The 22692-nt window shown below is 58.5% G+C and overlaps 7 protein-coding genes across 7 annotated transcripts; all 7 read left to right on the top strand.

Annotated features, from left to right (window-relative positions):
- Nucleotides 1-260: 260 nt before the first annotated feature.
- Nucleotides 261-1736, top strand: LPMP_200140 (hypothetical protein; the record flags this gene model as incomplete). Its single annotated transcript, XM_010699911.1, has 1 exon — nt 261-1736. One exon carries the CDS (start codon nt 261-263, stop codon nt 1734-1736), a length of 1476 nt encoding a protein of 491 aa, XP_010698213.1.
- Nucleotides 1737-4994: 3258 nt separating this feature from the next.
- Nucleotides 4995-6551, top strand: LPMP_200130 (hypothetical protein; the record flags this gene model as incomplete). Its single annotated transcript, XM_010699910.1, has 1 exon — nt 4995-6551. The coding sequence occupies one exon, from the start codon at nt 4995-4997 to the stop codon at nt 6549-6551; it is 1557 nt and encodes a 518-aa protein (XP_010698212.1).
- A 2298-nt stretch (nt 6552-8849) lies between these two features.
- On the top strand, nt 8850-9473 carry LPMP_200120 (hypothetical protein; the record flags this gene model as incomplete). The annotated part of the gene is made up of 1 exon (XM_010699909.1): nt 8850-9473. One exon carries the CDS (start codon nt 8850-8852, stop codon nt 9471-9473), a length of 624 nt encoding a protein of 207 aa, XP_010698211.1.
- Nucleotides 9474-10281: 808 nt separating this feature from the next.
- On the top strand, nt 10282-11352 carry LPMP_200110 (hypothetical protein; the record flags this gene model as incomplete). Its single annotated transcript, XM_010699908.1, has 1 exon — nt 10282-11352. One exon carries the CDS (start codon nt 10282-10284, stop codon nt 11350-11352), a length of 1071 nt encoding a protein of 356 aa, XP_010698210.1.
- Nucleotides 11353-12449: 1097 nt separating this feature from the next.
- Nucleotides 12450-14609, top strand: LPMP_200100 (hypothetical protein; the record flags this gene model as incomplete). The annotated part of the gene is made up of 1 exon (XM_010699907.1): nt 12450-14609. One exon carries the CDS (start codon nt 12450-12452, stop codon nt 14607-14609), a length of 2160 nt encoding a protein of 719 aa, XP_010698209.1.
- A 1420-nt stretch (nt 14610-16029) lies between these two features.
- On the top strand, nt 16030-19998 carry LPMP_200090 (hypothetical protein; the record flags this gene model as incomplete). Its single annotated transcript, XM_010699906.1, has 1 exon — nt 16030-19998. One exon carries the CDS (start codon nt 16030-16032, stop codon nt 19996-19998), a length of 3969 nt encoding a protein of 1322 aa, XP_010698208.1.
- A 1264-nt stretch (nt 19999-21262) lies between these two features.
- LPMP_200080 (hypothetical protein) lies at nt 21263-22414 on the top strand (the record flags this gene model as incomplete). The annotated part of the gene is made up of 1 exon (XM_010699905.1): nt 21263-22414. One exon carries the CDS (start codon nt 21263-21265, stop codon nt 22412-22414), a length of 1152 nt encoding a protein of 383 aa, XP_010698207.1.
- Between the last annotated feature and the right edge of the window lie 278 nt (nt 22415-22692).

Genomic DNA, 22692 nt, shown 5'->3' with positions numbered 1-22692 from the left:
CCTCTTGTTCTCTTTCAGCAGCAGAGTAGCACCGCCTGTAAATCTGTGCCCCCCCGCTCCCCTCCCCCTCCCCCTCCCCTTACGCGTTTCCGTCAAGCCCAGCACCACTGCTCAGTCACGCATCAAAACCTCCTTTCGAGTCTTCTTGTCGGTACACGCCCCCTCCCCCCCCCCCCCCCCACAGGTCTCCGCTCTCCGTTCTCTTACGCCTACCCACATTCATCATTCTCTCCTCTCTGTCACGTGTGCACATCGCCGCCATGACGGAGGAAATTGTCGCCCCTGCCATGCCGCAGTTCGAGAACGGACAACCCAGTTTTGAATACGACCACATCTTCCGTTGCTTCAAGGAGAAGGGTAATGGTTTGCTCTTCCGGATGGTCAACTCACAGCAGAAGAAGTGGGCCTTCTACAACGACACGGCGGACACCATCATGCAGGTCAAGGCTCGCTTCAGCCCGGACTGCAAGGTTGAGAAGCTTAACCGAGCCCGCGCCACAAAGGTGCCTGTCGGCACAGAGGAGAACCCAGACCTGTGCGAGACGGTTGTGACCCTGGAGGTGTACCCCTTGGTGACCGAGCCGTTCATCAAGGGTGACGTGAATGGGTTCCAGCTGGAGTTCCATACAGAGCAGATTCCGGTGAACGACGTAAAGTTCATGAACCGCCACTGCCTCTTGCCGCGCTACGACAAGGTGTACAAGTGCTTCAAGAACGAGGGCAACGGTCTGCTCTTTCGCCTTGTGGACGAAAAGGAGGGTAAGTGGTACTACTACAACGACACACGCGAGTTCCGCATGACAGCCACGGTCAACTTCCCCAACGAGGACGATGTGAAGCCGCTCGGCAACACGGAGACGGTGCCGGTCCAGGACGACGACAGCGCGGTGGTCTACCAAATCACGGTGGATCCAGGCAAGGCGGAACCGTTCATTGAGGGACGACCCACCTCCTACCACCAAGCATTCAACGCGGACCCGATCGACGAGAGCTGCGTGAACCCGAAGGAAGCGCAGTACGTCAACAGCGAGCCGGACAGCAGCATCATCGACGTTAGTCAGTGTAAGGTGTTTAAATGCTTCAAGGAAAACGGCAACGGACTACTTTTCCGCCTCGTGGACGAGAAGGCCGGTCGCTGGGCGTTCTACAACGATACACAGGAGTACGTGATGAAGCCCAAGGTGCGCTTCTTTGGCGGAGCGCTCGTGGTGCCCGGACCGGATGCGCATATGGCGCCCGACCCAGAGGAGGAGGATACGACTGTGGTCACTATCGAGGTTCCCCCGTGCGAGACACGCCTGTTCATCGAGGGCCGCCCTGCAAAGTACGAGGTCTCTGTGGTCGCCGACAGCATCCACAAGAGCGTGCCGGAGGACAGCCCGGAGTTCGCTCATGGTGAACCAGACCGCAAAGTGATGAACTATGACGCTGTCTATCAATGCTTCAAGGACAAGCCGGATGCCCGCCTCTTCCGCATCGTTGATTCCAGCCGCCAGCAATGGGGCTTCTACAATGACACGACGGATGTTTTCTTCACCGCTCGCTTCACCTTCGACGCCGAGGGTAAGGTCCGCACCTTGGGAGACACGGAGAAGGAGCAGAACAGTGACAACGAGACCCAGTACGTTGTCTCCATTCCACCTCTGACGACGGTGGAGTTCGTGCAGGGTGACGTGAGGGGCTTCAAGTCGCAGTTCACAGGCAAGCGTAAGGTGCCCTTGCAGGCATCTGCGTAGGGACGTGCACTTGCCCTTCAGGCAAACTCATGTAAAGCACATCCTGTTGTCCTCTCCTCCTCCCATACACGTGAGGGAAGAGGGTGCAGTCGCGGTGTTGTATGGATAGTGAGTGAGCGTTGGTGAAACGAATAGTGTAAGAGAGGAGGGTGAGCAGGCGATGGGGGGCGGCGTATAGGTCATGGATGTGGCGTTTCTCCCACATCTCTGGCCTCAGCTTTTTTCCTGTCAAGCCTTTCCTCTCTCACACTTCCTGCCGCGCTGACACATGCCCATGTGCACGTGTGTTGCTCCTTCCACTTCCGCTTTGTTTCTTGTTCAGCCCTTCACTCTGCCTTCGGTCGTCTTGTTATCGCGCCTTAGCTGACAGACCTGTGCATTCGCCCCTCCTTCCTCTGTGCGAATTCGACGAGGTCTCTAGCGAGCCAACAGAACAAAGACTCCACGTGCGAACCAAATGCGCAGAGGAACACCCACGCGCTTTCTCATGAACGCGGTCAGTGTGGAGGTAAAACGCGGCATGACAGGAGCTCGACGGCGAGAAAGCGTGTTGCTGTGACAGTGCGTAGGCCTTTTGAAATCGATGCCTGCAGACTTGGAGCTTTACTTTACCGCCACGTCAAGGATAAAGCTGTACCGATAGGAGTGAGGAGGACGACGGACGACATACATACTGATGTCAGACGAACCTCTAGCCTCTTCTGCCCCCCCCCCCCGCTTTCCCTCCCTTGCATCACCTCCATAGCTTTTTACTCCCATGTGCCACTTCCACTGTTATCGAAGTGCCGTTTAGTACTCCGTGTGTGTGTGTGTGTGTGGCTGTGGCTGTAGCTGTGGGGGCATCTCCTCGCTTCTTCCTGTTTTGCTTGCTGCTTTCTCTCTCAGATTAGTACCTGCATCTCGTTCATGCATTCACGCACGCCCGTGCAGGGGGAAATTGACCGCAAGTATCGACAGGTCAGCATGCGCTTGTACACGTAGACATGTCTTACGCGCTCACTCACTCCATCCAACACGACATCATTCTTATTCATTTCTCTTTTTAGTTTTTTGCTTGTGCTTTGCCTCTCTCTTCTTCCTCATCGTTGTTACGTTTCAGGATTGCACCTCACCGCGTTCATCTCCGCCTTCCCCTTTCCCGCGCACCTCCACACAGCGGAGCACGTACCCACGTACACCTACACCGAAAACACCAGTGCACATGTTTCTTCCTCGACTCCCGTGTATCTCTGGCCTCGTCTCTCCACTTCCCCCCGCTCTTCTTCTCTCTCTTACGTTTTATGCGCTTTCTTGTTTTTTTTTTTTCGTCCCCTACCCGTCTCACCCCGATGTGATTTCGCTCTCTCTCGCTCTCGCTCTGTCTCTTTCTCTCCCATCTTTTCCTTCATCGATTCACCCGCCTCGGCTCTCTCTCTCTCTCTCTCCTCATGTGGGCACTATTCCTCTCTGTCTTTCCTCCTGGCCGTGCTTTTGCCTGCGTGTGCGTGCAGGTTTTCTTTCGAATGTGGGGTCGCCCTTGTTGGTCAGCCTCTCGCACTCTGCTTCTCGTGTCGTCGACGTTCCTCGTGTTCTTCTCGACTCACGTAACGTGCGTGTGCAGCTTGTCTGGTAGATTGGGCCAATAAAGGCGTGGCTACGCTCCTTCTCCCTCCCCTAATTCCTCGCCTCATCGTGTATACACACCCACAGACAGACACACAGCCATGGCTGACCCTATCCCTTTTTCTTTGTATTACTTTCACCGTATTCGGCCTTCCTTGTTATGATGTCGCGTGCGTGTGCGTGTGCGGGCGTCTGTGCGTGGAGGGGGGTGGGTGCACGTGTGTCGGGGTGCTGTCCTTCTTCCTCCCCCCCGTCGTCTACCTCCTCTCCCTCTTCTCTGTCTGTGTGTCAGACTGATGTCATCACAGCAGGACGTCTCGCCGAGAAACCGATGATGGAAGGATAGCATCGCGGATGAGCAATCAGCGCGCCCACACACCCTCTCACCGCAACACACGTGCAAATGCAGAAGACACGGAGAAGCGTGAGGCATAGCGAAAAGGCCAGGACCAAGTGAACGCGTGGTGAGGAGAGCGGCGGGGACAGCCTGAGGCGTCGTGGTGGACACCAAGAGGGAGGCGGTGGCCTGTCGAAAGTATTCTTATGGGGCTGTATGACTCACCTTTAACGGGCCCGTCAGTGTTCCGCCTGGTTGCCCTTGCCATTCCCGTCCTCTCTTCCCCAACACTGTTCTCACTCCTCCTTTGTGCACTGGGCTGCCTCCTGCAAGCACTAGCACCTACAGGGTTCAGGTGTCTCATCTTTTCCCATACTCCCCCCTCTCTCTCTCTTCATTTCTGCATGCTCGTCTCTCGCTCTCTCATCACTGCGCTGGTCCGTGCCCACTGACGCTCATCATGCGTACCTTTGACGTCTGCTGTTGACTCGTGAGAATCGAACCGACGGAAAAGAGAGTCATTTACACGGGTGCGCGACAAAGCATAGAATCACACGCGCACAAGAAGCGAAAACATCAGTCAACTGCTTCGATGGCCAAACCCCAATCACCTCCGAACGTTTTTTTCTCCTTCTTGTTCCCATTAGGCTCCGCTGCTGTGCAGTAGTGAAGTACGAGAGGCGCGTACACACAACTGCAACAGAGGTGAAAGAGCAGCACACGAATTCGCCTGCTTCAGTCCAGAGATTGCGCGCCGCTGTGTGCGTGTGTGTGTGTCTCCTCAGCGCTAGCCGAGACCTCACTTTTCTAGAGACGCAAGACCCGACAAGAACGACTAAAAGGAGAGACGAGTCACCTCAAAGACGCCCGCACGCTCTCCTGCACTCTGTCCTACACGCGCTCCCAGTTACGGCGCCGCAACCCACAAAACGACGCCAGAAGTCAAACATTCCCTCCCTCTCCTACTTGTTTCTCTCCTTTCTCTCCCTCTCTCTCTCTTGAGAGGTTGCACATAGACGCGAAATACAGTATCTACAACGGCAGAGTTGACTGGGAGCAGCGTCGTTGTAGTCACACCTTTCTCCAATCAGTTGCAGATCTCGTACAGGGAGGGGGGAGCAGCCACCACACTGGCTGCTGTTGGTACGCCGCGCATACACCAACGCACTCGACGGCTTGAAGGGAGCGAAGGGCGAGACACCAAAACTTCAGTTGTTCCGCCTTTTTTAGTGTTTTTCTTTTTTCCTCTTTTCGCCTCTCCAAAGGAGGGCTGCACATCTACGGCTGAGCAGTGCTCAATTCGTGCTGCAGACTGAGCCATGACGGAACTCGTGCCATCCGAGGCGGTGCGCTTCGCCAACGGAGAACCCCTCTGCACGTACCAGGAGTGCTACCGGTGCTTCGACGGCCGTGACATTCTTTTCCGCCTGGTGAACGTCGAGAAGAATCAGTGGTTCTTCTACAACGACACCACTGACGTGCTTGTGCATGTGCGAGCGGTGTTTCTCCCCGGTAGTGTCATCCGACCACTGCAGCGAGCAGATATGCGCGTAATCCCTGGCCCCACTGGCGTAACAGACGAGACGTGCTCTATCGAGGTGATGCTGGACGTCGACCCCGGGTTCACGGAGTCGTTCATCGAGGGAGAGCCCAAGGGCTTTCACCTAAACTTTCGCACAGAAACCGCGCCAGCCAAAGATGTCGTCTTTGAGCACCACCGGCCGACCGTGCAATACGACAAGATCTACCGCTGCTTCAAGGATGGCAACGGACTGCTGTTTCGCCTGGTGGACGAGCACGCACATCGGTGGTTCTTCTGCAACGATACTCGCGACATGATGATGAAGGTGACCGTGACGTTTGCGAACCGCGCAGAGGTGCGCCCGCTGGAATGCACAGTTCCTGGTCCGCCGCCCCCCGCCGACGCCGCCCCCGAGAGCGTTGTCTACACCCTCCTTATCGCGCCCGGGTGCACCGAGCCGTTCGTTGAGGGGAATCCGGTGACGTACACGCTGGAGTTTGCTGCCGAGCCAGTAAATACTTCGATCACGCCCGCAATAGAGGAGCCGGTGGAGTATCTGTACGGCAGCCCCGACCGCGCCATCATTCCCCACCAGATGCACGTGTTCAAGTGCTTCAAGGAGCACGGAAACGGGCTGCTGTTCCGTGTCGTTGATGATGTAAATACAATTTGGGCCTTCTACAACGACACGCCGGACTACGTGATGACTGCGAATATGCGCTACCCGCAAACGAGCGACATACGCCTTGCTCCGGGGGTGCAGGTGATTACCGACAGCGAGCGCGAGGGCGGTGTCATTGCAGCTGTCGAGGTGATGCCCCTCGCCACAGTGCCGTTTCTCGTTGGTGTCCCGGAGCAATACGAGTTGACTTTCACAGCCACCCCTGTTGCCACTGTGACGCCATCGCTGACCACCCCAGTGGAGCCGAATCCTTCACCCCTCCCCGCCGACGCAACGGGCCCCGCTGCGGTGCCGCCCCCGGTACTGCCGGTTCCCGAAGAGGCACCCGTCTACTGCCACCGCGGACCGGATCTCGCCGTAATGCCACACTTTGATGAGGTCTACAAGTGCTTCAAGGACTACGGGAACGGGCTCGTATTCCGCCTCGTGGACAGGAGGCAACGCCGCTGGGCCTTCTACAACGATACTTCTGACGTTGTCGCGTTGGTGAGGGTCGAGTTTCCTCCCGGCGCTTACATTCAACCGTTGGGGCATACAGTTCTGGGCCGCGATCCAGAGACCGGTAGCGTCCTTTACGAGCTGCGCGTGAATCCCCTCGAGACAGCGCTCTTTGTGGAAGGGGAGGTGGACATCTTCACCACAAAGTTTGTGGCGGAGCAAATTCAGACATGACGATCTCGAACTGCATCTTCAGATGCGGCGAGGCGTCGAGAGAGGGAGAAAGCATCACTCCTTGGAGCTGCATTGTTGAGGTAGAGGCGATGGGAGGTATTGCTCTACGCGCTGTGCAACCATGTTATATACCTGTCGAACGCACGCACGGACGGTGTCAGACTCCTGTGCTGACAATTTGCGCTGCTCTTTCTTGTGCACCTTTTTTTCCCTTCACGTCCACTTGGACGCGGATGTGGTGGTTTGTGGTTTGGGAGGCTTCTCTCTTCACGCGACGTCTGATGTCACCTCAGCACTACCTCTCCCTCTCTCTCGTGTTCTCTTATTAAGTTGGAGGTGGTCATGCTGTGCCGCTGAGGCATACACGAAGTAACGTAACATCGCGCAGATCACACCCTCTACTTTGCCATCGGCTGGTGCTCACTCGCGTGTGTGGCAACGCTACGGCAGGGTATTGATTGGTAGTGTGAGTGGGAGGTGGCGGGGGAGGTGAGGTGTGTGCAGCGGGGCGCGTAGCTGAGAGGAATACCGGCCATTTTTTTTGATTTGCGACGAAGAAAATGTAAAAACGAAACGATGGAAGGGGGAGAGTGACCGCACGCACATGCGCAGAGATGTCCGCTGTGCTTGTCTTGCTTACTTGTTAGCACCATCAATTCCTTCCGCTTTTATTCTTCCTTCGCGCTGCTGTATGCACGCGTGTGCAGGGTGTAAGTCTCTGGCGGCAAAGCCTACCTGTGTCTCACGGACGTCTCGCTCTTTCCGTGGATGGCTTCACCCCCTGCAGCAGCGTTGTTTCCTTTCTTTTTTTCTCTTCACGTATTGAATATCTCACGTGGGCGCCGAAACTCGCTCTTTAGCCTGTGCCGCTGAGCAGGAGTTGGATTTATCTCCAACCCCTGTGCTCCTCCTCATGATCAGGACTCTCAGTCGGTGGTCGTTCTTTTCGTTTCTCATATCCCTATAATTTTGTGCCTTGCGTGCTTCTGTAGCCGGGCTGCCACTTTGGGTGTTTCTGTGCAGCGATACGCGTCGCCACTACTGACACCAGCCAGGCTATCTGTGCATCTCGTGTGACGATGCGTGTTTTCGGCCTCGTCGCCCCTCTCGCATTCTCTGTTAGGCTATGCTTTGCTTCTGTTTGTTCTGTAAAAGCTCTGCTGATGCTGCCCCTCTTGCTTCGACTGGAGAGAGGGTGGAGCGACGTGCGAGCAGCTGGTGGAGGCAGCGGAGTGGGTTTCAGGGGGAGGGAAAGCTGATGTACGTGTCGGTGGTTGCTGCGAGGGCCCAGACAGCAAAGGCGGCTACGCTGCCAACGCAGTCGTGTAATGTGCAGCGCTTGTGTGGAAAATTTCCCGTTCCGTGCAGCGGGCTGAGGTGATGTACACTCCCGTTGTTGAGGCTGTGGAGGTTCCCGCTTGGATTCTTTGCGCTGCTCCCCTCCCTTCCTTTATTGCCTTGTCAATGAGCCCACGCCTTCCTCCACAGCTGCGATGAGTCCGTCGCAGACGCTTTGATGCGGGTGATGTTGTCTTCTACTCTTGCTTGGTCACGTTGTTACTCGTACCCCCCTTCTTCAAGGCAGCGGTAAATGCACTGTGGGTGCCGCTATTCTCTCTTTTGTTTTGCATCTCTAGCCGTCAAAGCCCCGCAATATGCAGGGATTTCCACCTCGCCGCGTACGCGTGTGCACCGGCGTGCATCTTTGCCCCACACTGCAGAGGGTGCCCTCTGCCTGCGAACAGGCTCCTCCAAGACTGCGCCACCTCCTCTTCCCTTCTGTGCAAACCACGACGGCGTGTGCTCCAGTGTCGGTAGGGAGCGGCAAAGAGAACGTGACGTGCCACGTTGGCACGATGGACACGTATGGAAAGGGTTCATTTTCTGGTGCTTCCCCGCGGGAAACCGTCCGCGGCCATTCATGTTGAGTCGACTCGTTTCAGTTCTCTCTCCCGTCACCCCCTTGCGGTTTCAGTGTGCGATTCGCTCTCTGTCTCTCTCCTGCGTCTTGTTCTTCTCTCCATCTTCCGCATGGGCAGACGCTACTAAGAGGCGCTGGACTGATCCTCAAAACCATTGCCGCCATAGGCAGAGTACTACTCCCACTCTTTCGTTTCTCGCGTAGTCGCGAGGTATCTCTTTCCCCGTTGCTCTCCCTCTTTCCCTCCCTTCACCGCCCTCCCCTCCCGCGCAATCCTCGTCCACTTGGTCCCCACCCCCACCCGCCCACACCTGCTCAGTTGAGTGCAGCTTGCCTCTGACATTGACGCTCCACGCTCGACGTGTTACCTGGCAAACATGTCGGCCAGCGGCCCATTGGTGCCGCCGATCAGCTGGGCACAGCGCCCCGAGTATGTCCTCGTCACGATCCCGCTGCAGGACACCACGGGTGTAACTGTGGAGATCAAGGATGAAGGGAGGGAACTACTGTTCGCCTGCTGCGCCCCCGAAGGCAAGCAGTACGCATGCACGATCCACTTTTACGGTGCGATATCCTCTGAGGAGAGTCAGCACGTGGTGCGGCCGCGTCAGATCGAGCTGAAGCTGCGGAAAAAGCTAACAAGGTCACTTGAAGACGCCGACGACGAGGTGGAGTGGCCGCGGCTGACCAAGGAGAAGGTCAAATACCCTAACATTACCATCGACTGGTCTAAGTGGAAAGACGAGGATGACGAAGGTGCTACAGACGACTTGGGGGACTTCGGCCTCGGCGGCGGCGACGCGATGGACGGGCAGTACTCGGAGATGCTCAGTCAGCTCATGCAGACTCAGGGAAAGAAGGACGCGGAGGAATTAGCCGGCCTTCCACCCGGCACGATTCCTGAATTTGGCTCGGCGCAAAGGCAAGAGGCCACTCACGGCGCATCTGCGGCAGCCGGAGATGATGACAGCGAGATGCCGCCGCTCGAGGACGATATGTGAGGGGATGCGAGACAAACTGCTCAATTGACCTGTGGCGCCGCTCTGCCGCTGCAGCCATGCAACCCCATACCGGGTCTTTTCTCTTTGTCACACACTCTTTCGATCTGCGTCTCGTGACGTGGGACGCGGCGCAGGCTGCGCGAGGTGCACTGCTCATAAGTTAAGCGGCAGAAAACCTCCTCCCTTCATGTGTCTTTCCCCTATTACCATCCGATCTCTCCCATACAACCAAGCCAATACGATGAATAGGCGCGGAAACGATGGCCTGCCCACCTCGCATGTTGCTCTGCACAGAACTAGTCGAGAAAAGGCAAAAGCCAACGCGTTTCCATTGTCCTGCCATCTCCGCCTGGAGCACCTCGCGAGTTTTGCTTCTCCCTCCCCCCTCCCTCTTCCCCAACGTGGCCACCACAGTGGGGAGGTGACCTCCTCCCACAGCCCTCTCATCAGCCGCACCCCTTGTCGCCTTTGAAACTCAAGCGCCTGTAGTGTGTGTGTGTGTGCCCTCTAATGTTGTCTTTGCCCTCACTCCCTTTGACTCTCTGCTGCCTCGCTCGATCGCTCGCTTATTTTTCTTCTCGGACAGCTGCACGCGTGACCCCCTCCCTCTTCTACGTTTGCTGTGACCGAAAAACTCGGAGGAGGCTATCTCATCACGGCGAGCGAAAGAGTCGAACTGCATAATTTCAGGTTCAAACCAATCGCCTCACTCTGAAAGCGGTACTGTCGTACGTAGCCTTGGAGGCTCGGTGGCAGACCGAGGCACAGGCATTCCTAGAGAGGGAGGGGTGTTGATGCAGCCCTTATAATGGAAGCGAAAATGCGGAACCAAAGAGCGCAGTGCCTGGCGCTTCTTGCGAGCCTTCTGCTGTTCGCAGCAGGCGCGCAGGCCGCCATCTCCTTCAAACTCAACAGCATCGACTATCCTGTCTACGCTGACGAGAAGATGTCTATGAAAGAGTACGCAGTGCTGCCAGGAGGCAGCGGCGCATGCCTACTGTTGTCGCTGGACAACGGTCTGGGCGGTGTCGTACGCTTCACCTATGCGTCGAACGTGTCGAACGTGCACTGGCGCTCCGACGTGGTGGTGTCGGTCCACAAGCCAAGCGTCTCGCAGTTCTCCATGGCGGTTCTCGACAAGGTCGACGCCGTCATTCAAACGAAGCTCTTCAACGCTGAGGAGTTGGCGAGACTGCACAGGCCGAATGAGGTGGTGGGTCGCGGCACCGAGCGACAGGAAATTGCGAATGCTAGCGCTAAGGTGAAGCAGCAGTCTCAGAGCACCACGGTGAGCGTTCGACCGGCGCAGGACGGCACCGGTCCTGCAGCGAAGTTTATCGATGGTCACTACGCTGTATGCTTTCACCTCCTTCGCTCCAAGGCGGTGGCGCAAAAGCCACCGTCGATGCAGTACGAGCAGGTGAAGGTGCAACTTATCGAGGTGGTCTCCACGCGCCACTCCACCTCTCTCTACATCGCAAGACTTAATGACAACGCCGCAAACTTGCAGAATGGTGATGAGACGGCAGGGGGCGCCATGGCTGAGATGGACCGCGAGTATGCAAAAATGATCCGGTCGCTCTTCCGTGCGAGCAGCACCACCGATCTGCGTACCCTTCTTAACCAGGATGATCTGGTGACGTCAGAGGAGTTGAAGAGCCGCCTAGAGGACATGAAAGCTCTGCAGAAGCAGCTCTTCGGGCTCTACCACGGCTTCGAGTACCTGGAGAATCGCTTCCAGCGAATGCGCGCCACCGCCGAGGCAACGTTCAACCGCATCTGGATTTGCATGGTTGTCATTTTGACAGTCATGGGCGGCACGACTTGGTTCACCTTCCACTACACGAAGGGCTTGATTATAAAGAGGAAATTAATCTAGCCCGCGGAGGGGCTGGTGGTGGCACATCCCCACCGGGGCTCCCCCTTCCCTTTCTCGCAGTCGTGTGGGACGTGTATGTGCGAGTGCATCTCTGTGCACGTCTAGGCAAGGAGCGAGCTCGAGAGAGGCAGGGGGTTGACGAATGGTGTAGAAGGACGGAGATGGGGGTAGCGGAGCGAGGGAGGAGCAGAAGCAGGTCGCTGCTCAGATACGGTAGACGCCGTTGTTCTGTACATCCTCACGTCTCCCTTCCCCTTTTCCCCGCTCTTCCCGGTACACACGCACACACCCGCGTCCCTAAATGTGCTCTTTTTCTTTCGTTGGGAAAGCGCCCAGAGGTGTGCAGAAGTACGTGTGTGGCAGCCGGAAGCGGATCGCGCCGACGGAGGGAACCTTGTGTTTGTCTACGTGCGACCGGAGCAGAGGGGGTTGGCCAAACCCACGTGCACCCACCCTCCCACACCCACACCCACACTCTCGACTGCGTGCTTGTGGGTTGCATCGCACCTGTGTCGTTGACCTGCACGTCCGTGTGATGGCGTCTCTCTTTTTCGTATGTGCATCGGTATGTGTGTGTGTGTTGTTTGTGAAAGTCATAGTACGTAGATATGATGTGCGCTCTGCACCCAGGAACATCCGTGCCACTGTAATGCTCCGTTACTCTCATCAGCATCTCAGAGGCTCTCGTCTCCCTCACCACGTCGCCTCCCCATCCTTCCTTCCCTGTCTCTCCCGAAGTCACACCTTCGTGGGGACTAGGTCGCAACGTGTGTAGCTGCTGCGAGTGCGCTCTTTTATATTCGAAGTCTCTGTATGCAGACCCCCCGCTCTTCTTGTTTGCCCACCCCCCTCCCCTCCCCCTTCCCCTCCGTCTGCCTCATGGCCCCAACCGCTTGCTGCGCATCAAAGAGCCTATTTATGTGCGTCACCGTGTACACTGTAGAGCCCCCCCAAAAGGACGCGTCTTCGCAAACTCGTGTGTGGCCCAGGCGGTGTGTCTCTCTCCTCCTCGTCCTTCTCGACCGCAGCACCGCTCTTGTACATCGATCCTGCTGTCGTCTTGGTTCACTGTAGGCGTGTGCCCCCACGTTGCTAAAATGTCTACTTCGTCCCCACCGCCGCAGGGAGGCATTGTCAGCTCCGCCGTTGCGGTGCAGCCAGAGGACGCGTCGCAACTGTCAGCTGATGACCTCCTGCAGCAGATCGTTGAGCTTGTGAATAAGGTGCTAGAGCGTCACTACTCCCTCGTCGAGTTCGACGCTCTAAGCCGCATCGAGCTCCTGCAGGTAGTGAACGACATCTTTGCAAAGCTGCAGCCCAGCATGCAGATGGACATGCAAGCGACTCCACCCGATGAGGCCATGCCACGCATGCTGGACTTCCTCTTGAAGATTCTTGGCTACCGCGTACCAGTCTTCTTCCAAGGCAGTTTCCCGCAGAGCTTCGCCGACGGCGAGCCTCTTGTGGTCTACCCAACCATGTATTGGATTCTCACCCACATGGAGCTGAACGAGAAGCGCGTCTATCTTGCCCGCTTCCTGCAACCACTGGACATCCCAGACAACATCCGTGCCCAGGATGAGGATGTGCGCACCCTCTTCATGCAGTATCAAGCGCTACGTGGCGCCTTCATTCAGACCCATCAGAGGGTCGACAAGCTCCGCTCTGCCTTCGCAGATCCAGTGGAGGCACGCCGAAAGGTCGCTGCCTTGGAGGATGAGCGAGACCGCCTGCAGGGGTACATCGAAGTCGCCCTCAAAAAGTTGGTGGCTGTGCCGGAGAAGGAGATGCTCCTGGCATTCAGCAAGTCCCTCCGCATGGCACGTGAGGAGAGCGCCAAGCTGGCTGAGCGAGAGGTGGAGCAGCAGCAGGCCACGGTGTCTTCTGAGGCCCGCCGCACGGAAATCAACACACGTCTGCAGAATCTCCGCCGCGACGCAGCGGACGGCCGCGTCGAGATGATGATCCGGCGCATGAAAGACGAGATGGACACAAACCGGATGAAGCTGCAGGATCAGCTACCGCAAGAGCTTGAGTCCATCACGAACGAGAATGCCGAGCTGCAGAAGCTCGTCTCGGAGCCGCTGGACATGGCAGCGCTCATTGGAAAGGATCGCAAGTTGGACGACGAACTAAAGGTGTTACGTGCAAAAGTTGAGCAGCGGCAACAGCCCGGCGCCGACGGGGCCTCCATCCCGCGCTTTCGAGACCAGGTGCAGCGCGTCATGGCACGTAAGGAGGAGGTGCTGAACGAGCTGAGCTCGCTGCAGGCCGACAACAACAAGGCCCTCAACGACATTCGAGAACGCCAGCTACGCATCACTCAGCTGCAGTCCGCTACAAACATGCTACGCAGCGATGACTTTCGAGACTTTTCCAACCAGGTGCGCGCGAAGAAGGCGGCAACGGAAGGTATGCGCACCCGCCTCGCGGAGCTGCGCACTGAGTGGGGTACGCTGACCTTCACCGAGGCGACGCTGCAGGAGCAGTACAATGCCCTAGACGCTGCCATTGGTAATCTAGAAAGCAAGCTAGGCCTGCAGGGATACAGTCGTACGGTAGAGGCTCTTTCCAAGCTGGCACACGAGAAGGACGCCATAGAGGAGGTGAAGGGCAAAACGCTTGAGGAGCTCTCGCGCGTCGTGCAAGAGTTCACGCTCGCCATTCGTGAGGGTCGCACGCGCCTGGCACCACTCATCAACGAGCTGCGTGCTGTTCGGCAGACGGCGGCAGAGGTTGATCAAGAGTGGGCGGAGAAGAAGTCTCAGTACGAGTACCAGGAGAGCCTCTTGACGGAGGACATTCAGAAGATCGACGAGGACGTCACGCACCTCAAGGAGGAGACGACGATGAACGAGTCCCTCTACCACCGCGTACGCATCCAGGGCATCCTTCTTGCCGCACAGGCGAAGCGGGCAGAGGAGGAGCGGGCGTTCCGGACTGACCCCGCTGCCTCACTAGACCCGCAGCACAAGACGTATGCTGACTACCTAGCTGATGTGACACGCACGCTGGAGGCACGGACGAAAGAGATGCAAGGCAAGCAGCGCGACCTGGAAGAGACGCACGACACCGGCGTGCGGCAGGTGGAGTGGTTTAGCGCACTTCGAACGATCCTTCACGCCAAGCTGAAGAGCATTCAGGCAGAGGCACCCCCTGCAGGCGCGAGGGATCGCGGCCACAGCATCGATGATGACATTCGGCAAGTCATGGGGCGTGCTGGTGGGGCCGACATGCTCGTGCTGAACAACAACTAGGCTGATGGCACGGCCCTCCCCCCATCAGACCCCCTCCCCCCATCAGACCCCCTCCCCCCTGGTGCCCACAGAGCCCGCTTAGATGTACACTATCAAACGGAGCAAAAAAGCGCGCGCGTGCGCACCAGGGGCGAGGGGGAGGGGCGGTGCATGGCCTGCCTTAGAGAGCACGAGAGATGGCCAAAGGAAGTGCTGACCAGATGCCGCCTCAGTGCTGGATGGCGGCGTGTGGACGACAAGAGGTGTAGATAGGCATGCACTGTAAAAGTTCTGAGTGACGTGCGTCCGTGCATCCAGTGGTGCGCAGAGTCCTCACCCCCTTCATTCAGGTGCCGCGTGCTCGGCATCGCATGGACGTTGTAGAGGTCTGGGTGAAGCTCCGCGAGGAATGTGGGCATGTGCGTGCGTCTTCGCTGTCTTTTTCGTTGTTGTTTTCTCTCCCCCTCCCTCTCTTACGTTTTGTGCTGACAATCGTCTTCTTGTTACTCGCATGTTTCTGCAGTCTGTGCGAGTGCAAATCGCCAGTGTTAAGTCCAGTGCGTTTGCAAAAGCGACGACGGCGTAGGGTGGGGCGGTTATGTGGCGCCATTCGCCGTGGTGCAGGGAATCGAGGAGGTAGGGAAGACGGGGCGGCGAAAGAAGAAGGCAGTGTAGTACGATGATGTCGCGTTGCATGCGCGGTACCGCACTTGGTAGATCACACGTCGTATCCTACCGTGCCCCATCACCGTCGCACAACTCTGCAACTCAACAAAATGCCCTCACGTCTTGTTCGTTATTCTCACCACCCTCGCTCTGCTGCCCCCCCTCCCCCCTCCCTCTGCAGACCCCCTATTCCCCAGTCTTCTGGCCTTCCATGCGTCTCTGGAGAAGTAGGGCTGTGGACGGCACTGGTGTGGTGTGCCGTCGGCACTGTTACCCATCTACTCTTCTCTGCTCGCCCATGTCGCCCTCCCGCCAAGGCGCGCGCGCGGGGGAGAGAGAATGACAGCGTATTTCTCCTGTCTCCGTCTGCGCCACTCTTTAACTCTTCTCCCCTACCCCCTCCCTCTCTCACCTTTGCATCTGTTCTCCCACTCTCTCTCTGTCCCTGTCCTGCGGTTCTCTTCGTGCTCATCTGCGTGTGTGCTGCGGCTCATTTTTCAACGAAGCCCGTATGCATGCTGTCAGACAGCAGTGTCACTACCGGGTGTGTGTGTCGCCCTCGCTGGTTTGACTGGACGGCGTCCCATTGTAGCCTCGAACGGTGCGCGCCGTGGCGCCTCATCAAATGGCGGCAGCCAGACGCGTGGCGCGCCTGAATGACAGCGTCTTCCACAGCCAGAAAGAATCGCAGCGGTCTGCCCATGTGGACCGCCCCATTCTCGAGCACCGCGCTAGAGCAGCAGTCGACTCCTATTGGGATGACAGTACGATAACTATGAACACCGCCACGAGCGCCGCACGCGCGCTCTCCAGCGATCTCTTGAGTCGACTGCAGCACGACTACCCCACCGTCTATGAATCACTACACGTGTATAAGAAGGCGGTGCGCCACCTCAAGGACAAGTACGAAGCCAAGGAGACCGAACTGCGGCGCTGCATCAGCGTCGGCGAAGAGCTGCTTGGCCAGATGGACGTTCTGAAGCAGCGGTGTGAGGTGCTGGCGCAGGAGCGTGACAAGGCGATTGCCACTTTGGGCTTGGCGGCTGCATCAACGGTAGAGCACACACATCCAACAGGTGCTACCGCCTCGAGCTCCAGCTCATGGGCAGAGGAAAAGCGCACTCTACTGAGGTCGCATGAAGTGGAGTGCGAGCGCTATCGCACTGGGATGCAAAAGGTCCTGCAAGGCACAGCTGCGGCGCAGGCGCAGAAACGAGAGCTGGAGCTTGCTCTGGAGCGCACAACAGCGCAGCTAAGGGAAACCGAGAAGCAACTGCGCACCGCGCAGGACACCGCGGTCGATTGTGAAGCGCGCTGCGCCACCCAGCATGAGAAGGAGATTGAGCGACACAGAGCCGCATTGGCAAGGCAGCTGGCCGAGGTACGGCAGCAAGCAGAAGTGGACCGCGAAACCGTTCTTGCCGAGGCTATGGTCGAACTGGAGCGGTTGCAGCGCGCGCTCGTGCGGACCCAAAAAGAGCTGGTAGAGCTGCAACAGGCCTCCGGCGATGCTCAAGCGCTGCAGGCGGAGCTGGCCAGTACTGCCGCCGCCGAGCAGGCGAGCCTGCAGCGTCAGATACGTACCCTTGAGGAGGCTAATCATGACCTCCTACAACGCCTGCAGCGACGAGAGGCGGAGACACAGCTCCTTCGTGCAGAGAGCAGTGCCAGCGCGAGGCGAGGTGATAGCCAGCGCTCGCCTGCAAGCGCCAATCGAGGTGCAGGTGTGTGTGACAGCGCACTTGCCAACTCTCTTGTCGATCCCCGACGAGAGTCCATGAACAATGTCGCCGATGTGGCTGGTTTAGCCGCGGTGCAGGTACGGTTGCGCGAGGAGAACGCACGATTGCGGCAGAAGCTGCAGGAGGTGGCTCGTCGAGGGCAAGACGAGGTGGATGAAGAGCACGCGGCGCGGCTGTCGCTGCAGCAGCATCTGCACACGGTGGAGGCTCAGTCTCACATCCTGCGCACCGAGGTGGTAGGCCGTATACAGCAAGAGCTTCAACAGGCCCGAGACCAGGTCGAGGTGAGCCAGGCCCACGGCGCGACAGTGCAGAGGGCTGCTGTGGAGCTGGAGGTGCAGGCGGCCGCTCTGCAGGAAGAGAAGGCAACGCTGACCGACGCGCTTCGAGCCGAGAAGGAGACGACGGAGCGGCTGTGGCAAGAGCTCAAAGCAGCGCAGGAGCGGCAGGACGCACTGAATCAGGAGCTGCAAGGTGCCAGCGTAGCAGCACAGGAAAAGGACCAGCTCGTGGCGCAGCTGCAGCGGGAGAAGAGCCAGCTACTCACCGCGTTGCGGACGTTTCAGGCGCAAGCGGCGGACATCGAGACCGCCCTCACCACTGTCACGGCCGAGCAGTCGGAGAGCACCGCGGCCCATGAAGCTACCGTGTCCCGACTGCAAGACCGGTGCGTGCTCTTGGCGCATGAGGCGGAGGAACTGAGGACTGAACGTGCTGCGTTGCAGTGTCGCCTCGGGGATGCAGAGGAGGCCGTAGATGCCCTAAAGGATGCACAGCGTGTGTCGCAAGCGCTCGTGCGGGAGGCACAGCGCGGTGCCAAGGCCGCGGAGGACCGGGCAAGTTTTGCCGCTAATCAGCTTACGCTTCAGCGACAGACCTCTGCTGCCCGCTTGGCGGAGGTTCAACAGCATCTGGAGCGCGCGCACACCCAGCAACGCGATCTCTCCCGACGGATGGAGGAGTGCCAGCAGGAGCTGTCTCGTAAGGAGGAGGCGCTGCGCAAGCGCGCTGAGGCTCAAGAGGTACTTGTCGCCGAGATTGAACAGTTACGTGCCGATCAAGCGAACCGTGACGAAAGTTTGCGCGAACGCTGGCGCCAACAGTATGCGCAAAGCAGCCTTGAGCGAGAGAGACTCATCGCCATCAAGGAGGCGCATATCGCAGACCTTCAGCGACAGCAGCAGGAGCTTCAGATGTCTCTTGCGGAGAACGAGGATTGTGTGGCGCAGTTGCAGGGACAGCGGCAACAACTGCAGGCAGCCCTCTCCGACTCTCTTGCCACCGCGGCCGGTCACAAAGGCCGCATACAGGCGCTGGAGGAGGAGCTGGCGTGCACCAGGGAGGCGCACCGCACCGCACAGCGCGAGTTACAGCGTGTCGCAGGGGAGCGGGAGCGGGACTCTAGCGCCACCCCTGCTCTTCAACCTTCTGGTGAATGCGACGCTTCGGCGGCGGCGCGTCTCGCGCAGATGCAAGTGCAGCTCGCTGAGTGTGAAGCGGCCTTATGCGCAGCTGAGCGTTCGCGACAGCTGGTGCAGTGCACGGTGCTGGGATGCTTGATACCGATCGATACAAGTGGCGCCGTGAAGGCCGACACAGACAAAGTGTGGGATACGCTGTTGGACCTGCTGAGCCACGGTGAGCAGGAGCTCCGCTCACGCAGCACCTCCGCTATGCAGGCGCAAGCCTGGCAGGTGAGCCAACACGAGGTGAGCCCGGTGTCTGACGACAAGCAAACGGCAGATGCTGCGTCCTTGCCGATCGACGCCATCCAGCGTGCGGCTGCTGGGGTGTTGCGCGCCACAAACAACCTTCTGCGGTACCTGCATGACGCCGATCTGCACCGTTGGAGCTGCGTGATAAACAAGGTAATGGCTGCGTTCGTCGTCACTGAGGCGGCAAGTGAGGAGACGGCATCGGCTGGCGCCGGCCCTCCGGCCATAGAGGGCCCGGCAGCGGCATCCTCGGAGAAGCTCTGTGCCGACCTCGCCTCAGCTCTACGGATGTGGGCGCAAGCCTTGCGGCAGACTCAGGATCATCTGGCTGAGCATGTCGCCCAGGTTGCGAAGGCAGCGCATCTGGCGAGTACGGAGACGGCGCAGCGGGCGCAGCTGAAGCAGCTGACGTTAGCGACTCGCATCGCTGAAGAGCAGTGTGGCGCTCTGCAAGTCGCACTAGAGGAGATGACGGCGAAGTACTCGGAGGTTGTCAAGCGGGCAGAGGCACAGGAGAGTCGCGCGGAGGCACTGCGCCACGATGTCGCCGCGCGCGACATTTGCGTGAGAGAGATGGAGCACCGCCTCGATGTGTGCCAGGCCGAGGTGCAGGCAGAGCGGGCCGAGTGGGTGTCCAAGTGGCAAGAAGCACAGCGGCATCGTGAGGCAGAGAAGAGGGAAGCAGAGGCTGAACATGCTCGTCTGCGTGCGCAGGTGATGGCCACAGAGGAGGCGGCCCATCATTCTACTCAAAGAGCAGTGCAGGAGTCGGCGGGTGCGCAGCAGCAGCTCCACACGCAGCTGCAGGCTTTGCTAGAGTCATCCTCAGCAATGGAGGTGCAGCTGCGACAACAGGTCACTCAACTGAGCCGTGGCAAAGAGGACTCTGAACGGGGACTGCGTCGGCTGAAGAGTGTCGTTGCGCAGCTCGAGGAGCGTCTCAGCAGTACCGAGGAGACTCTGAGGTCTCGAGAGACAGAGCTGAAAATAGCAGTGGCGTCAATGCAGGAGCTGAAGCAAGCGCAGCTGCAGCGTTGTGCGGACGGTGCGGCGGCCAACGCGTTTGAGCAGCGCACTCTCACGGAGCAGGTGGCCTCCCTCCAGGCGCAACTCCTGTCCAGCCAGCGCGACCACGAGATGCAGGAGGCGCTGCACGCTGCGGAGAGGGCGGAGATGGCTGCGTTGCGAAAGGTGAATACTTCACTGGAAACGCGCCTCGCTGAGGTGGAGGGTGACCGAGCCCCTCTGCGAGAGCAGTTGCACAGTCTTCTCTCCTTTACGGAGTAGCAGATGTGCGTGTGCATCCGTAGTGGTGCTCTCACTCTCTCTTTTTCTCTTCCCACACGTTTGCCTCTGGCGCACACACCGCCTCGTTTATCTTCCGTGGAAGCTGAGGAGACAGAGTTTTTCAACAATGGTAGGTCTATTCAACGGGACTGAATTCCTGCGGCTGCTAGTGCGCAGGTGGACGCATCATGTCACCTCGCGGGTGGGGCAAACGGGCGGCAGTGGCGGCTGGCGTGTACAGTACGATTATGTGTTTCTATGATTTCTTTCCTTGCTTGTCTGCGTGTACATGTGTGTGTGTGTGTGTGGGTTTTGTATGAGAGCTGCGTGCACACACGTGCGGTGGGTGCCTCCCTTGTATTTCCTTCCCCTTCTCTCTCTCTCTGTGTGGGTGTGCGTCTTATTCGTGCCTTGGGGAGGCGGGGGCAGGGAGGGAGAAGGGAGAAGGGGGGACGGGCGCAGTGACCACCCCAGGCAAGCGGTCGCACACAGGCTTCACTAGAGCGATATGCGTGCAGTACGTCGCTGTCGCTGACATGCGTAGGCAAGAAAAAAAATGGAAAAGAGGGAAAGCACACAGAACGGAGAGAAAGAGACGGGAAGCAACGTGTAATGCGCTCGCGGTGAGCTGGTGTGTGATCAGTGAGGCCTCGCTCCCTTGGTTAATCACAGAGTACTCCCTCCCTCCCTCTCTCTCTCTCTCTCACTCATACCCCCGTGCAATGCGAGGCAACGACTTGCACAGCATGTCGGCGGCATGCTTTCTACGTCTCTTCCTATGTGAGTGTGTGTGTTTCTGTGCCTATGTGTCCCTCTCTTTCACTCATCTACTCGACTCTCGTAATGGGTGCTGTGCCTCCTCACCGTCGTGCTTGCTTGCATGTATGTGTGCCATGTGTGTCTCAGCGAAGGGTAATGCGGATGCTCCAGTCGCTGTGCACCTCCTCGCAGTATTCTGCGCCATTCTTCCGCTTTGCGCTGTGTTTATTCTCTCTCTCTTCGGCCGAGGCCACTTCTCGGGTACGGCAGTCATCGACACTCCCTTTGCCGCTTCTGCGCTCCCTATTGGACAAGGCAGACCTTCCTAGTGAGCACCATACACCCGCATGTGACGGCACGGACGTTCAACCAACACTACCCAACTCTGAGGCTTTCTTCTTAGATAATGTTTTTCGACTCTTCCGACGCTCGTCCGCACACGTTGTGCAAAACGCGTGTGCAGTCGAGAGTTCGAGGCGGTCTCACGACTGGAAGCACAGGGATCATGCCTAGCGAGGATCACAGCGGACTCGCGGATGTCAACCCTCGGCTGTCGTCGGAGCACCGGTACAGCATGCGAGCTGGCCTACCGAATACATCTCATCGCCCCCAGGGCCGGCGGCACCTGGATCCCCACCAATTCACGAACATCAGCGATGACGCGAAGAGGGCGGAGGGGCGGCTCGGTCGGGCGCACGTGACCTCAACCGAGCAGCAGAAGCGCGCCGACGTCTACTATGCCACGAAGCAGCCGTCGGTTGCTCAGCCACCAGGCACGGAGTGCAACCTGTTTCTCAAGTCGTATTACTACACGCCTCTGTCGAAGCAGGACAGTCCATCGCCTCTACCCAGGCAGAGGACAGGCTTCCGGGCGGACGCCCAGAACACCTCCTTCCAGCTCTCCGAGGCCCGACTGCGCAAGATCAAGAGTGAGCATCCACAATATAAGGAGGAGGTGATGCGTGCTCTGCAGGACCAGCACGGCGACTACAGCATTGTATCGACCGAGCAGAAAATATCGCGCCGCGTTGCTGTAGAGGAGTATGCCGACGGCAGCGACGCGCGGATGGCGCACATTGAGGCCTCCAACAAGTACCGCAGCACGCCGGACCTGGGCACCCCATCCCCGGCCATCCAGAACTCCATTCCGTACGCACTCAGCGAGGCGTGCCCGCCACGCGCCGACACGCAGCTGTCGTGTGCTTCGCACGTCCGCCTGTATCCAGGTCGTGGCCGCAGCTCCTCTCCCCCAGAAACACCCGTGAAACCATGCGACCGCCACCTGCACGACGGATCGGCCCCGTATGATTCCACCGCTGTCTCGGGCCAGGCCTACCCGTCGCCGCCCGCGGTTGGCGAGAGACGTAACATCTACGCGAAGCCCACCCTGGTCCACATAGACGATCGCCGTCACCGCAACTGCGTGGAAGACCTGGACTCCCTGGTCATGAAGCGGGCGCGCGCGCGCAGCGGCACCAGCGCTTCCCAGGAACGGTCGGATTTCATTTTCGGCCCCGGCCCCGCGCCGCACGCTTGCAAGCCGTCACTACGTTACCGCACCGAAGCGCGCTGGAAGGCTCAGGAGCGCAGTGTTGAAGAGCGGCGCACTGGCCGCGCACTCTATCCTCAGTCCTTCAAGTCAACTGCGCTATGGTAGAGCGTGTGGCCGCGCGGCTGAATTGGTGCCACGATAGCCCACAGCTGTGCCGCCCTTCTTCTCTATGCCCATTGATGATTTGGTTCTTGGATGACTGTGCCATGTGTGCTGTAATGTATTGCAGCTGCTCGAGCTGTGTGTGTGCGTGGGTTCATGTGCACAGTTGCTGTTTTGTTTGGCTTCTTCTCGAAGTCGATGGTGGGAGAGAGGGTGAGAGAGAGGGAGGGGAGGGGGGAGGCAAAGGCTCTCCTCTGCTACTGTTGTCCTTTGCCGTACGT

The sequence above is a fragment of the Leishmania panamensis genome (genome assembly GCF_000755165.1).
Source record: "Leishmania panamensis strain MHOM/PA/94/PSC-1 chromosome 20 sequence".
In the NCBI taxonomy this organism is placed as follows: Eukaryota; Euglenozoa; class Kinetoplastea; order Trypanosomatida; family Trypanosomatidae; genus Leishmania; species Leishmania panamensis.
Note: the sequence above shows the minus strand (reverse complement) of the source record. Positions and strands in the feature narration are given on the sequence as shown.